The following is a 12,250-nucleotide window of genomic DNA, read 5'->3' on the forward strand; positions in this document are numbered from 1 at the left end:
TTATTCTCTTGATTTATTTACTTTGGTCCATAAAATGTCTTCTTTTCAACTTCCTAAGCAAAATAAGCAAGTACTCCAATTTTAGAAGCTCAAATGTTTGACAGATTTGCCGAATGATTGATTCTAAAAACATAATTTTTACTTTTTAATGAGCTGCTGATTTCCAGAGGAATTTCTTTGAACAGTTGAAATAATTGGACAGGCCAACTGTGTAAATAAATATAATACACAACTAATTCAAACATTTTAGATGGTTGGGTTTTGGTGCTTTGGGGTGTGGAGATATTTCTCAGATCGCCGGCTCTGCCTGAAAACGAAGGTGAAAAACAAGTCCATCCTTCAAATAAGAGACGCCAGTGTGCTGCTCTACGTCGGCTGCTGCTCAACGTGAGCTGGCCCAGTTTACCCTCCTGACCACATGGTTGAAAAAGTACTGTCGTCATGTAAGGGGAGAATTATTACATAAGCAGACAGTCTTTATACTAGACACCTGCCAGCAATCGCTGTAAACCAGAAAAACCTGAAATGATGTTTGAGTCGTCCACACCAGCACACAGTCCTTGAAGCTGCTCTGAACCCCATCGTTAAACTCACAGCAGACGCTTTTCAGAAACGCTCCTGAAAAGGCTGATACTTCTGCACTCCTTACTGTAACAGCTCAGTAACCACAGGGAGCGTGTTAAAGGATAAAATAGTTTATTTTATAGTCTCATAGTAAAGGTAGGCCTCAACTTGCAAGACAATTGTTGGCAGTATGTACAACATACTTGTAATTTCCATGGAATGGAATCGGACAAACAAAGACCTACTACACTAATTATATCCTCCTAAATGGAAATAAAATGGAAACAATATACATACACACACATTTCCTAGACACGCAAAATGGTTTCTTTTTTTCCTTGGGGGGGATTCAGCAACATTGATTTTAACTGTGTAAAGCACAACACATTGACAGGGACTGATTTTGCTTCCTTTTACTGCAAAAGACGGGAGCTACCTTTTGACATTCAATATCTATTTCATACCCTTAAAGAAAACTACAAGTGACAAATTGGTATTTTCCCATGACTTGTGTGGTTACTACAAAATGCATAACATACTTTTGAACTTGAAAACATCCAATCAATGCTTTTTTTTTTATAATATATAAAACGAGATGCCTAACGTATTCAGCCACCTAAAGTCATTCACTACTTCAAGCTAAAGGACAAAATACGATACAAGTTTAGGAATATTCTCCTTCAAAAACATCAATTTCAACAAAGGAGTTTTCTTTTCTTTTTTTAATCTTGTGTTAACAAACGTGTCAGGCAGAAAACATCTGCAATCCAGTGGGCCTGAGGTGGGTATCACTTTGCTCAAAGCATCTTCACATTCTTTAGTGGAAAAAAAGTAAGCTACAAATGTTTTCTTTTTGTATTTTAAAAAGGTAAACTTTTCCAGGACAATTTATCTAGGTGTGTGTGTGTGTAAATTCTAAACAGGTTTTTTTTATTTTTTTTTTATCAAGAATAACAAAATAAACAAAAAATATATAATATAGCAGTGCTTGGAAGAGTACACCTGGCTCACCCTTCCTCCCCAAAAAAACAACCTGGGAAGGAGGAGAGGCTTTATTGAGGGTACAAAAAAAGCATCAAGTCCTTAAGTAGCCAAGCTGCCTCTTTTTGGGTTTTGGATTGTTGATGTTGCTAGGGGGATACCAATGACGGAAAACCAAAAATGAATCAAGAAAGGGGGATGGGGAAAGGGGGAAAAACCTGAAGCTCTCTCGATGGACTGAAGCAGTCTTCCACCCTGCTTGCTTCCTCTCTTCTGCTGATGGGGGCTGGCTGGACAGACGGTGGTGGTGGCGGTGTGAGGAGATTTGAGGGGTCATGAGTCTCCAGTGCGAGCCCACCCAGAGATGGAGGAGAGAGAATGACGAGGACGGTGAGGGAGACTGGGGGTGTTGTTGGCATGAGGGAGGAGGGGTTGATAAGCCTCGAGAGCTTTGAAGGCTGCGTTTCCTCTCACCCTCCCTTGTGCCCCGCCGCCTCGGTCGTAGCCAGGTTTTAGCCGCTCGGCCGTCTAACTGGCCTCCACACGCAGCTTCTTCCTGTTGGGCGGCTCCTCTGCCTCTGACTCGGAGCTCGAGTCAGAGCCTCCATCGAACGCCGACACGGCGCTGCCTTTGGGGTTGGTGTACAGGCTGCTGTCAGACGACGAGTAGCTGGCCTGGAGTTGGGCAGAGCCCTTCACCTTCTCCAGAGCACGGACTGAATGAACACGGACAGAAGAAACGAGATAAGTAAACAGAGCGATGGAAGACACGACAAGTGCTGTTAACTCGCTGCAGTCCAGAACCCACCAGCAGGCTCCAAAGACATCTTATCTTTAAAATAATGTCAAAAATGACACCTTTTATCAGAGCCACAAACTGTGGTCACAAGTTCAACTTTCAGAGTTCTGAATCTGCTGATCTGTGACGAAACATTCCTTTAGGGGAAATAACCAAAGATATGTGGAAAAGTGATATTTCATCAAAATCACTTATCTCACTTATAAATTTGCTAAAATTAAACAGTCTGTGCCAGATCCTGTGCGAAGCACAAATCATCGGTGACTCAGCTGTGACCAGCAGCGACGTGACAAAAATTCAGAGCTGAACTGCAGCCTGTGTTTACACAGAGCAGAGAGGACACAAAAGAAATACGTAAAACTAAACATCTCTAATATGTAACGCTAACATTTCTTACCGTATTTGTTTTTTTTTTACAGATTCCAGGTTTTTATATTGTAGTGATGTGATCAAACGTGGTAGAGAAGCGTTTATCATTTCACCTGTCTGTCATGCTCTCCTCTCTCTATTTGTTCAAGTCAAACTTATCTGTTGGAGTTGAAGCAGTTAACAGCAGGAAAACATGACTAAACCACGCAACTGATCCAAACTAACGCTCAGTCTCGATCTCAAGTCCAGTTTCCCCAGCAGCCTGAATACCAACCTGACAGTGGTATTGTTACCTTGTTGCTCCAGTAATGCGTTCTGCCTCTTCAGGTCGTCGATGTCCTGCTGGTGTGTGTGGTTTTTTCGCCTCATGTACTGGATGTACTCTGTGGCTTTGTCTAGGATTTGAGCTCGAGACGCCTGTTTGGTAGACTGCTGTTAGTGACACATGCAAAAATTGAAGCAATGACGCAAGTATACAGAGTCCTTATCACATTTCTAACACAAAACATTTCTGCTCCTGTCATGATGCTACACAGACTGGCTCAGACATCAACACACTGCAGACTCAAACCACTGCAGGAGGAATCTAGGACAGCGCTGTGTGTGTTTCTACACAGCTTGCCTCCTCTTAACCTCTTGAAATCTGCTAGCACTTCAGTCTGACATCCACAGGCCAGGTCATAACCCTGAAACACTACTGTCACAGTGCTCTCCTCCTTTACAGCAGACTAAAGTACTCCAGCAGCCGTCAGAAGACCAACAAATGCTAATTTTACAACCTGCATCTCTACATTATTGTTGCTTTGCTATTATCCCTCCTTGGCGCTATGAGCTATGTGGTGAGGCCACTCACTCACTGACTTCAACTCAATAAGGCTGGGTATCATCTCCCAAGAGAAAAGCAGAGCTAGGGCCACTAGGAAGGAGAATTTGATTAAAATGCAACTAAACAACTGATGATCAAAATAGTTTGTAATAATTTTCTAATCTATTTCATATACAATGTATTTGCCGGCTGTCTAATCTGTCATCGGTGACACACCACCACAGTAAACCATTCACTGCAAAACAGTATTTTTTGATACGTTATGTAGAGATACATGACCATAGTCCAAACAACCCAATGTGTAGCTTAACAAAAGCTACCAAAAAGTTATGAAATATTGTATTTTATTTAAATGCAAGCCCAGTTCTAGTACTCTGAATGAAACATTTTGAGTACCAGGTTCTATAACTTGGCGGTCTTTGATACTGTTTGCTTTAGACACATTGAGCCTGAACTAAAAAAAATAAGTAGTGAGATGTATCACCCAGCCCAATACTCACTGCTTCTATGCTGTTCGTCTCACTAGAAACAACAGAGCATTCTGCCCCTGAGACCACGCTGCTGCCTGGTCCTGGGAGAGAAGTGGAAGCTGAGACGGCTCTAAGTCAACACTTCCTATTACTTCAAAATCACCAACAGATATTCCTCACATCGTTTCTACAGGCCCCAGCCTTCATGCTCTGTGCGATTCTTGAACTAGTCTTCTAGGGGAAAATAAAATACTGTGCCCAGTTACTGAACTCATTCCAAATGTTCTCAATGTCACTGATGTCAAAACAGGAAGAGAGCAACAAAATTTCCTCATAATAACTTCCTGACGCTGCTCCAATTATTTAGACTACATCACTGCATTGCTGCTGCCAGTCTGCACTCTTCCACCATCTGCCCTCCTCCTAGAACCTTCAACCATTTCCCTCCACACAAAAAAAACTGTCAAGACATCTGCATCCCTGAATATTCACAAGAAATCATTAAAATGACATCATGGCAGAAATGCCCTCATGGCTTAACATCCTGAACAACAGAATTCACATGTAACAGAACAGAAATGTTGTACTTCACATGTTAGCAAAATCATTGAAAAATGCAGTTGAAAAGAATCTTGTATGTGTGAATATGGTTTGTGTGCCGGGGAACTTACAGGCTGAGCTTTACCAACCTTTTCTCCCTGCAGGGCGGGTACCGAGTCCCGGAGGCTGTGAAAGCTGTCTTTGATGTGGTCCCTACGCTTGCGCTCCAGCGCATTGTGGTGTGCCCGTTTGTCTGCCTGCAATGAGAAGAGTCACAAGGCCTTCAGCCTGGCAGCAGAGCAGTGTGGGTAGAGGACAGCCGCCCCTGGTCAAACCTACACAAACCACTCTGCTGCCAAGTGCCACTCTGTCTTTACGGTAACAACACTCCTGTCATTGTGCTTTTGAATTCTGTGCAATGATCAGTATTTAAACTGAAAATAGACATCCTGATGTGTTCAAACCCAAAATATCACAAGATGATGTCAGGGCTTCAACTAATAATGGTTTGTTTTTTTGTTTTTTTAATCTGCAAATTCTATTCTTTTTTACCTTCTAATCAATAATAATATAGCCTTTGCTGACATCTACACACTGGTCTGTCTTACTAATAATCCAAACCTACTCAGTTTACTTTCATTTAAGACAGAGCAAAGCCAATCCCCATTTATGCTTCAAAATAATGTCTACTAATTATTCTCTACCTGTTCAGTATGAAAATAAGCTCAGTCATTATCCTTGGTTGAACTGAATTAAAAAATAAACTACTTTACTACAAACAATCCACACAATCAGCACTCAGAATGTTAATTAGAAAGATAAAAACTCGTGTTCAGAAGCCACCACCGGGCCTTCCACTGTGATGAGGATGAATCTAAAGATCAACTTTCATGGTCTCTACTCAGGAAACGTAGCGGCATTGTTAAGGTTGGTAAATGAGACAACACAACAGTCATACTAGTCTGCATTGTTGTGGCAGAAATGTATGCGGTTTGCATGCAGACTCATTTAACTTAATTAAGGTACTAGAATGGCATCATGTCATGTCACAGGTTTCTATTAGAGCCCAAAGCGATATTTGAAAATTCTGTCTCATTCAGAGAAACTATGTCTGTTACAACAATGAAATGACTAAAACCAAGCCATTTCAGCTATAAATACAGACTATTTGTTGCTTTGTTAAACAGTGAATCTCCAGCAAGGCCGTACCATCTAAAACAATTTATACAAACTGGCCCAATGATTTAGGGCTTTTACATTTCTTCATGAAATGCAACATGCTTGGTTTACATCTGAGAACATCTCGACGGTTATCTCTTTACTGTCCAACATAAGCTCACTATCATGGAAAAATCCACAATTTGAATACTTATCAAAACACACTTAGCAATTAATAAGATATTTGTGGGATTTATGTGCCAACTACAACAAAAAAAACCAAAACTTAAAAAATAAAGTCCTTAACAAACATAAAGACAAATAATAAATGATGCCTGACGTCAACTGACTCATCGACAGTCAGCAAAGTGAGCCTCTCGGTGTTAGAAGGACAAAATGAACTCTTGTGAGTTCAGTTGCCGTGGCCAGGAGTAGCTGTATTGTGTGGCCGTTTGCCTTCTGGCCCCGTCCTGTCCTCCCACCCCCCTCCTCCGTGGCCCATGTCGACCCCCTCCCTGCATATCTGTCCCTCCTCTCCACAGGAGCACACAGAAGTGGCCGTTCACATTCATGAGCAGGTCACAGTCAAGACATTGCAGCCATTGAGATGCATTGAGAGTGAGGGATAGGCCGACAATAACAACTGATCCTAGCTGAAGATAACACACAGACTACAACATGGAGACCAACAAAGGCCTCATGAAATGTAGACTTGTGAAGGTCTAACTGAAGATTTGTTTTTAATATACCTTAAGATTTGAGGTTTCTAAACAAAAGAATCGCATGCTTTCTTTTAGTCTCCCGTGTGATCAAACTCCACATCTAAACAACGGGCTTCATCATGACAACACAATCCTTACTTTTTGTGGCTTCCATTACCACAGATCATCTGGGAACGCACGTGTAACAGGCTATGAATTTCAATCACACATTCATATTGTAATTAGACTGTATAGGCACAAGATGGCTGCCATTATCACATGACCAGATCCAGGCAGGAGATCAGTTTGCTGCCTGTAGTTCGACCCGTTTTTAGGCCAAACCATCACAGCCTCCAATCAAATCTGATTCTGAACTAATCCATGCTGTCACCGGGCTGAGACATTAAGCTCAACACCCAATCAGAGCCTGCACAGCTCAACTGATCATCTCGCCCCACACACCTCCAACAACGCAACGACATGATTTAAATATCAGCAATCAAATGGAATGTCTGTGGTCATGAGGTTGCCTCGAGACGATGGAAGACAAGGTAGACGTCATGTGACTTAGTATCATCTGACTCATTTTGTTCACAACAAAAAAGAGTGGCCACAAGTGACACAACACACAGGTTAAAACAGGTCTCCAGTGTTTCATATGTTTGGTGGGAGGAACGGCACGTAAAGTGTGACTCAAGCACTACTTAGAGTAACAAATACAGGAGAAACATCCTGCTGAAGCAACCCACCTAGTAGCTAGACAATACATGTTGAAGAACAAGAAGTCCGACAAGCAGCTTAAATGTCGCTCGTATGGAACTGAAACTGTGTAATGACAACCAATATTGCAGTAATATTACCCACAACGCCTGTCTTGTGATTACTCTGGCTGGCACGGTCACAGCTGCTTCTGTGGACGTTTGCACAAGAGCCTCAGACCATCCAGAAGAGACAAATCCACAGGACCATGTGCTCTCAGGATCATACACTGAGACAGCGAGAGGTGTGACTCCACTCCCTCCATTATCCCTGGCATGAACAAACGCATGACTGCTGCCGATGATGTGCACAATTACAAGTCTGGCAGCCATTTTCATATGGATGGTGTTAAAGAAGAGAAAGAGAGGTTGACCAAGTTTAAAGTTCCTGTGTCTAACTGCAATACAACAGAGGGACCCTTTCTCCAGAGAACTACTTCATATCAGTAATATTTTTAAAAGGATCCAATTTTTAGACATTAGGTGGCCTTTAAATATTTACATGCATTTTTTTTTTTAAATAAACACTAACCCTAAAAAAATAAGCTTTTCTGGATGAAACCACCCCACAAACCCGAATCCAGTGATCCTACAACATTTTATATTCTAGCTGATCTCCAAAATGTTCTTTTCTCGTCAAACCCCTGCAGCATTGTTACAGGGCTTGTCACAGATATTTATAGAGGAGCTGGACCACCTTGTGTGAAACAAAGGCCACTTCTGTTAACAACAACAAAAACAGTTCATGAAATGAAACATTGGTTTTCAAGGAAAAGACGAGAGATTCTGTTTTACACAAGAAACTCAGTCCTTAACAGGTGGGGTTGTTGACTAGACACTGCTGCACAGGCATGTTAGTTCTGCTTGCATGCATGGTTTAAATTAGCACATTTCTTTAATGTCCGCCACATTAGAGAATTTGACTGATCCCTTCAATATTACAATTGATACTGAGGGTCTCCACTGTTTACAGGAGGTCAGCAAAAAAGTTATTTTCTCAAAAATAAATAGAAAATAGCCGAATGATTAAAAAAACAGACAAATTAAACAAGTTCTATACCTAACAAATGAAGCAATGATCTGAAAGTTTACACAAAAATTAAGTCAGCTGATTCTTGCTGATTTACAACACTACAAACAGCTTTTATGGAACAGCAGAATCTCTAAGGGTCTCTCTGTATATACTGTCATACTGCCCAACACACTCTACAGTTCTGTAGGACTTCAAACCCTACTTGGATTATGTTGCAATGTTTTTCATAACACTGTAGCAATGTATTTTTTATGGCGTGCTCATTTTTATTAGCATCTCATTTCTAGATTGTAATTTATAGATTAAAGAACAAACTGAGCAGCAGAAATCATGTCAGATAATTACTGTAACCTGCTCTGTGAAAGTTCACTAATATTTAACTGCTTCTATAAATACAGCTAGATGTGCTCAGACATGTTGTGGTGCCTTCTTAGCTGCATGGTATTTGCTATCTGAGTTGTTAAGCACATCAGGCCCCACAAAAACAGGTGTCCAATTACCTGAGTGCTACCATTATCAGTTCATCATAGAACCGATACCTTTTGCTGGCTGCCTAAGAGGACATGCCAGCTGAGCTGCTCCCTCCATTCTATTCATACCTGACCATGAAACATTACATAACAGCTCCAGGTGCTGAGTGGAGGAGCTGGTAGCTGCTGCTTCCAGGCGACTGATGGCCATCTCACATTCTCTGCATGAAAGCCTACACTTCTTATAGGCTGGTGGAGAACGTGGAAAACCTTCTTGCACTAACAACGGTGGAAACACCAATAAACCAGACGCTCCAGCAGGCAACTAAGACCACTGTTGCAAAAACAAAATATATAAAAGCATGAGGTTTAAAGATCGTGCTTTTTTCCTTCTTGAAAACCATTTTTAAGCAGAACTGCAACAAGGATTGGTTTCACTGTTGATTAGTTGATACATGATGTGTATTTACAAAATGTCAGCAAAAACTGAAATGTTTTCAGAGCCAACAGTGGCATCCTAAAAATATCTGGCTTTGTCTACCCAATACTGAACCTAATCATTACAGCTCAGTAGTTATGCCCAACATATGAGACAATGCAACTATACATTTCTACCCACTTCAGTCCATGACTACATGCTGCCAGTCAGCCTCTTATCTCACCTTGTAAGACCTATCTACAAACTGCAGACCCACCATATATCACTATCTATGTCTGGAAACATATTGAATGTCTGCCACACTGGAACCACCAATAGTGCTCAAAATTCCTATTTCCACACCTGTATGAACAGCTGAATGCTTGAAAACACTGTTCTGATATAAAAATCACATTTTGTTAAAGTGCAATTATAAAATCACCTATACCACATGTTTAATTAAAACATACATCATGAACAGTGCTCTAACAAGCTGTTAAAGCTTGCGGCTGCTTTTTTACAAACTGTAATGACTGCCGTTGGTGTTAAATTTACTCAGCTGTTGCTAATTCTACACAAATTCTGTAAATTTCCAAGACCACAAAAAGAAGAAATCTTGGCTGTTTCTTGGTTTACTGGTTCTCCGTAACCACTATCAGTACATTTCCACCGCACGAGAGACGGTTTTGTGAAAGAAGAAACACGCGCTATATCATATTTGTTTTGGGAAAAAAAATCAAGGAGTGGGCAGTGAGTGGTATTTATAAAAGAAAAAGACTGAGGTGATAAATGCTTTCTACATAAGCAATCAAGGTGAGCTGTGTGTTTGCAGTGTACATGACATAGCTAGTGAAGACAGCTGCCAATTATGTAATTGCATCTACACATACAGTGCTTAAGAAATTCATTAGACCACCTATCTAATTTGTTAAGCACCATGCAGCATCATGAAGTGCTTTAATGTAAACTCAGCTCTCGATGTTTTACCATTTTGAACAGGAATGAGGCCAGATTTCACTCACTAGGCTTCTCTGACAACTCAGAAATGAATCAAGCATAACATTCAACCACTAAAACTAATTTGTCTGTTCAGGAATGCAAGTAAATAACTATAATTTGACATGTTAATGAGGAAATAATGTGCTTTACTATTTTTTTTTTCTCTGTAGAACAGTACATTTAAAAATCATGGATAACAATGATGATTACATTTTAGCATTAAAAATATCACTTGGGTTAAAGAGCTTCTACATACTGGTGTATTAAGCATTACAGAACCATAAGAATGATTTTGGTAATTACAATATTGTTAATTTAAGGCAGCTGTGGCATAAACCTGACATTGAGTGGTGGTCTAATAAAATTGTTAAGGACTGTAGAAGACTATTTTTAGACGCCATTATTGCATTAATATGTTTTTGGGTTTTTTTTAAATACCACTAATGTAACATCATAACTGTTAGCTAAAATAGTGAACTTTTATATTTATGCTAAAGTTGACTTTTCTCTGACTGACGTGTGTAACCTATTTACTGTAGATTATTAATACATGACTGTAGTTCGATTTATCAAGTAACATTTCTCAATAGCAGTACTGTTATGACATAATTTCTGCATATTACTAAGGCCTATTTGTATAAGTGTAGGTTTCACAATCAAATTAACCAACAGAAACTGAACATAAAAATCAGTTCTGGGCACTAAAGTAAGGCGATCAACAGGGATTGACCAGAGGTCTGTAGGAGGGCACAAACAGAAATCTTCTTTTTAATCTTAATATCACTAATGCACATTCTACAGTTTAGCACTAGTATTTGCTGTATGCCATTTCTGCATTTTAATACTGGTTATGCGACTGGAGGTAAGGCATCGTTTTATGCAGCAACCAAGCCGTGCAGGGTGTTTTTCTCGCCGGTATGCGATGCAGCTATACGTCATTCATTTAGGCTGCCAGCCCTTTAGTGGCCTGTAGAGAGAAGATGGCTCTAATCACTGGCTGCAATACAGGAAAACATCCCGCTGCACCCCTTCCTGACACGAAGCCTTGTCCGAGATGCAGGCGCGGCTCCTCTATACATGCAACAGCCTCTGTACGCATCCTCATCACGGATACACAACAAAATATTAACCATCTCTCTTTACTGGGATGACCTACATGTGTAATTTGCAAATCTGATCATGAGCGGAATCCCCGCGGTGTGAAGTCAACCACCGGGGAAAACGACTCCGGCGACTAACCTGCTGCCACGAAGCACCGAGGGCTCGAAATTAAGCCGAAAAAATAACAAACATGCAACAAAAAAGCCTTTGTAGCGGGATAAAGCTTTGGTCTAAATATAGATGTCGTGTCACCGTCTCCCTATGGCCGTGTACACAGGATGGGGGATACCCTGCAATGCTCTGCTAGCGCCTATACCGACGAACAATCGCTACACTTTTGAAGACGCATGACGAACCAGTTTAATGCTGGAAAAAACACGGAACATTGCTGCGCACAAGCGCTCATTTATAACATCTATCTGTTGTTCTACGACACAGCAGTACTTCCACATTCGCTTTAAGGTTATATCAACCACAACTGTACAATCTTACCAATATACCCAAAAAATAAGCAAAATATGATCAATTAAATAACTTTGCACCATGAGTGAAACATTTTTTTCGACAGTGGACAAATCCCCCCAGCATTACGCACCACAGAGTGATATCTCGGTGAGTCTTCCTGCAAAGAAACAGAACAAAAAGTACAATTGTAGCCATAATTGTTCGGCAAATCTTACTGTTTCGCTGAAGTCACTAGAAAGTAAAATAATTTAGCTGTTTAGCAATGTGTTGATGCAGAAAAGGCTAGTGTTTGTTATTATCAAACTAGAAACCCGACAAAAATATTTTAAAAAAGCAAAGCTAGCCAGCTTATTGGTAGCTAACGCTAGCTGAGCGGCTAGTTCAGCTACATCGGCAGTTAGCAAAATAACATCGTTTAAGAGCGAAAAGTGGCCATACTCACGTCACTATCGACTTCGATATCATCGTTATCACTCATTCTTCGATAAAATAGTCTAGTTTAAAGGGACGGGTGGCTAAAAAAACAACATGAATCAGTTTAGCACCGAGCGGCGCTTCAACGGACAGACAGCTAACAGCTCACGTTCTGTTTGGACAG

General features: G+C 40.7%; 1 protein-coding gene across 7 annotated transcripts; it reads right to left on the reverse strand.

Moving 5' to 3' along the window:
* Positions 1 to 679: 679 nt before the first annotated feature.
* Positions 680 to 12,250, reverse strand: max (myc associated factor X). Of its 7 annotated transcripts, none has more exons than XM_008284736.1 (5): positions 12,095 to 12,250; positions 11,783 to 11,809; positions 4,699 to 4,806; positions 3,007 to 3,130; positions 680 to 2,261 (listed from the first exon to the last, which is right to left on the reverse strand). In XM_008284736.1, exons 1-5 carry the CDS (start codon positions 12,128 to 12,130, stop codon positions 2,074 to 2,076), a joined length of 483 nt encoding a protein of 160 aa, XP_008282958.1. In that variant the 5' UTR covers positions 12,131 to 12,250; the 3' UTR covers positions 680 to 2,073. The 7 variants fall into 7 exon arrangements, with proteins under 7 accessions (XP_008282958.1, XP_008282941.1, XP_008282933.1 ...); XM_008284719.1 differs by having other exon boundaries at positions 3,007 to 3,145; XM_008284711.1 differs by having other exon boundaries at positions 4,681 to 4,806.

This window comes from Stegastes partitus, unplaced genomic scaffold, assembly GCF_000690725.1.
Source record: "Stegastes partitus isolate 25-593 unplaced genomic scaffold, Stegastes_partitus-1.0.2 Scaffold9, whole genome shotgun sequence".
Taxonomy (NCBI): domain Eukaryota; kingdom Metazoa; phylum Chordata; class Actinopteri; family Pomacentridae; genus Stegastes; species Stegastes partitus.

Excerpts from the sequence above, each read along its gene's own strand:
- max (XM_008284704.1), bottom strand. The coding sequence starts at position 12,130 with ATGAGTGATAACGATGATATCGAAGTCGATAGTGAC. Across the intron at positions 11,810-12,094 it reads ATATCGAAGTCGATAGTGAC|GAAGACTCACCGAGATATCA; the intron begins GTGAGTATGGCC and ends GTTTCTTTGCAG. Across the intron at positions 4,807-11,782 it reads CACCGAGATATCACTCTGTG|GCAGACAAACGGGCACACCA; the intron begins GTGCGTAATGCT and ends TTCTCATTGCAG.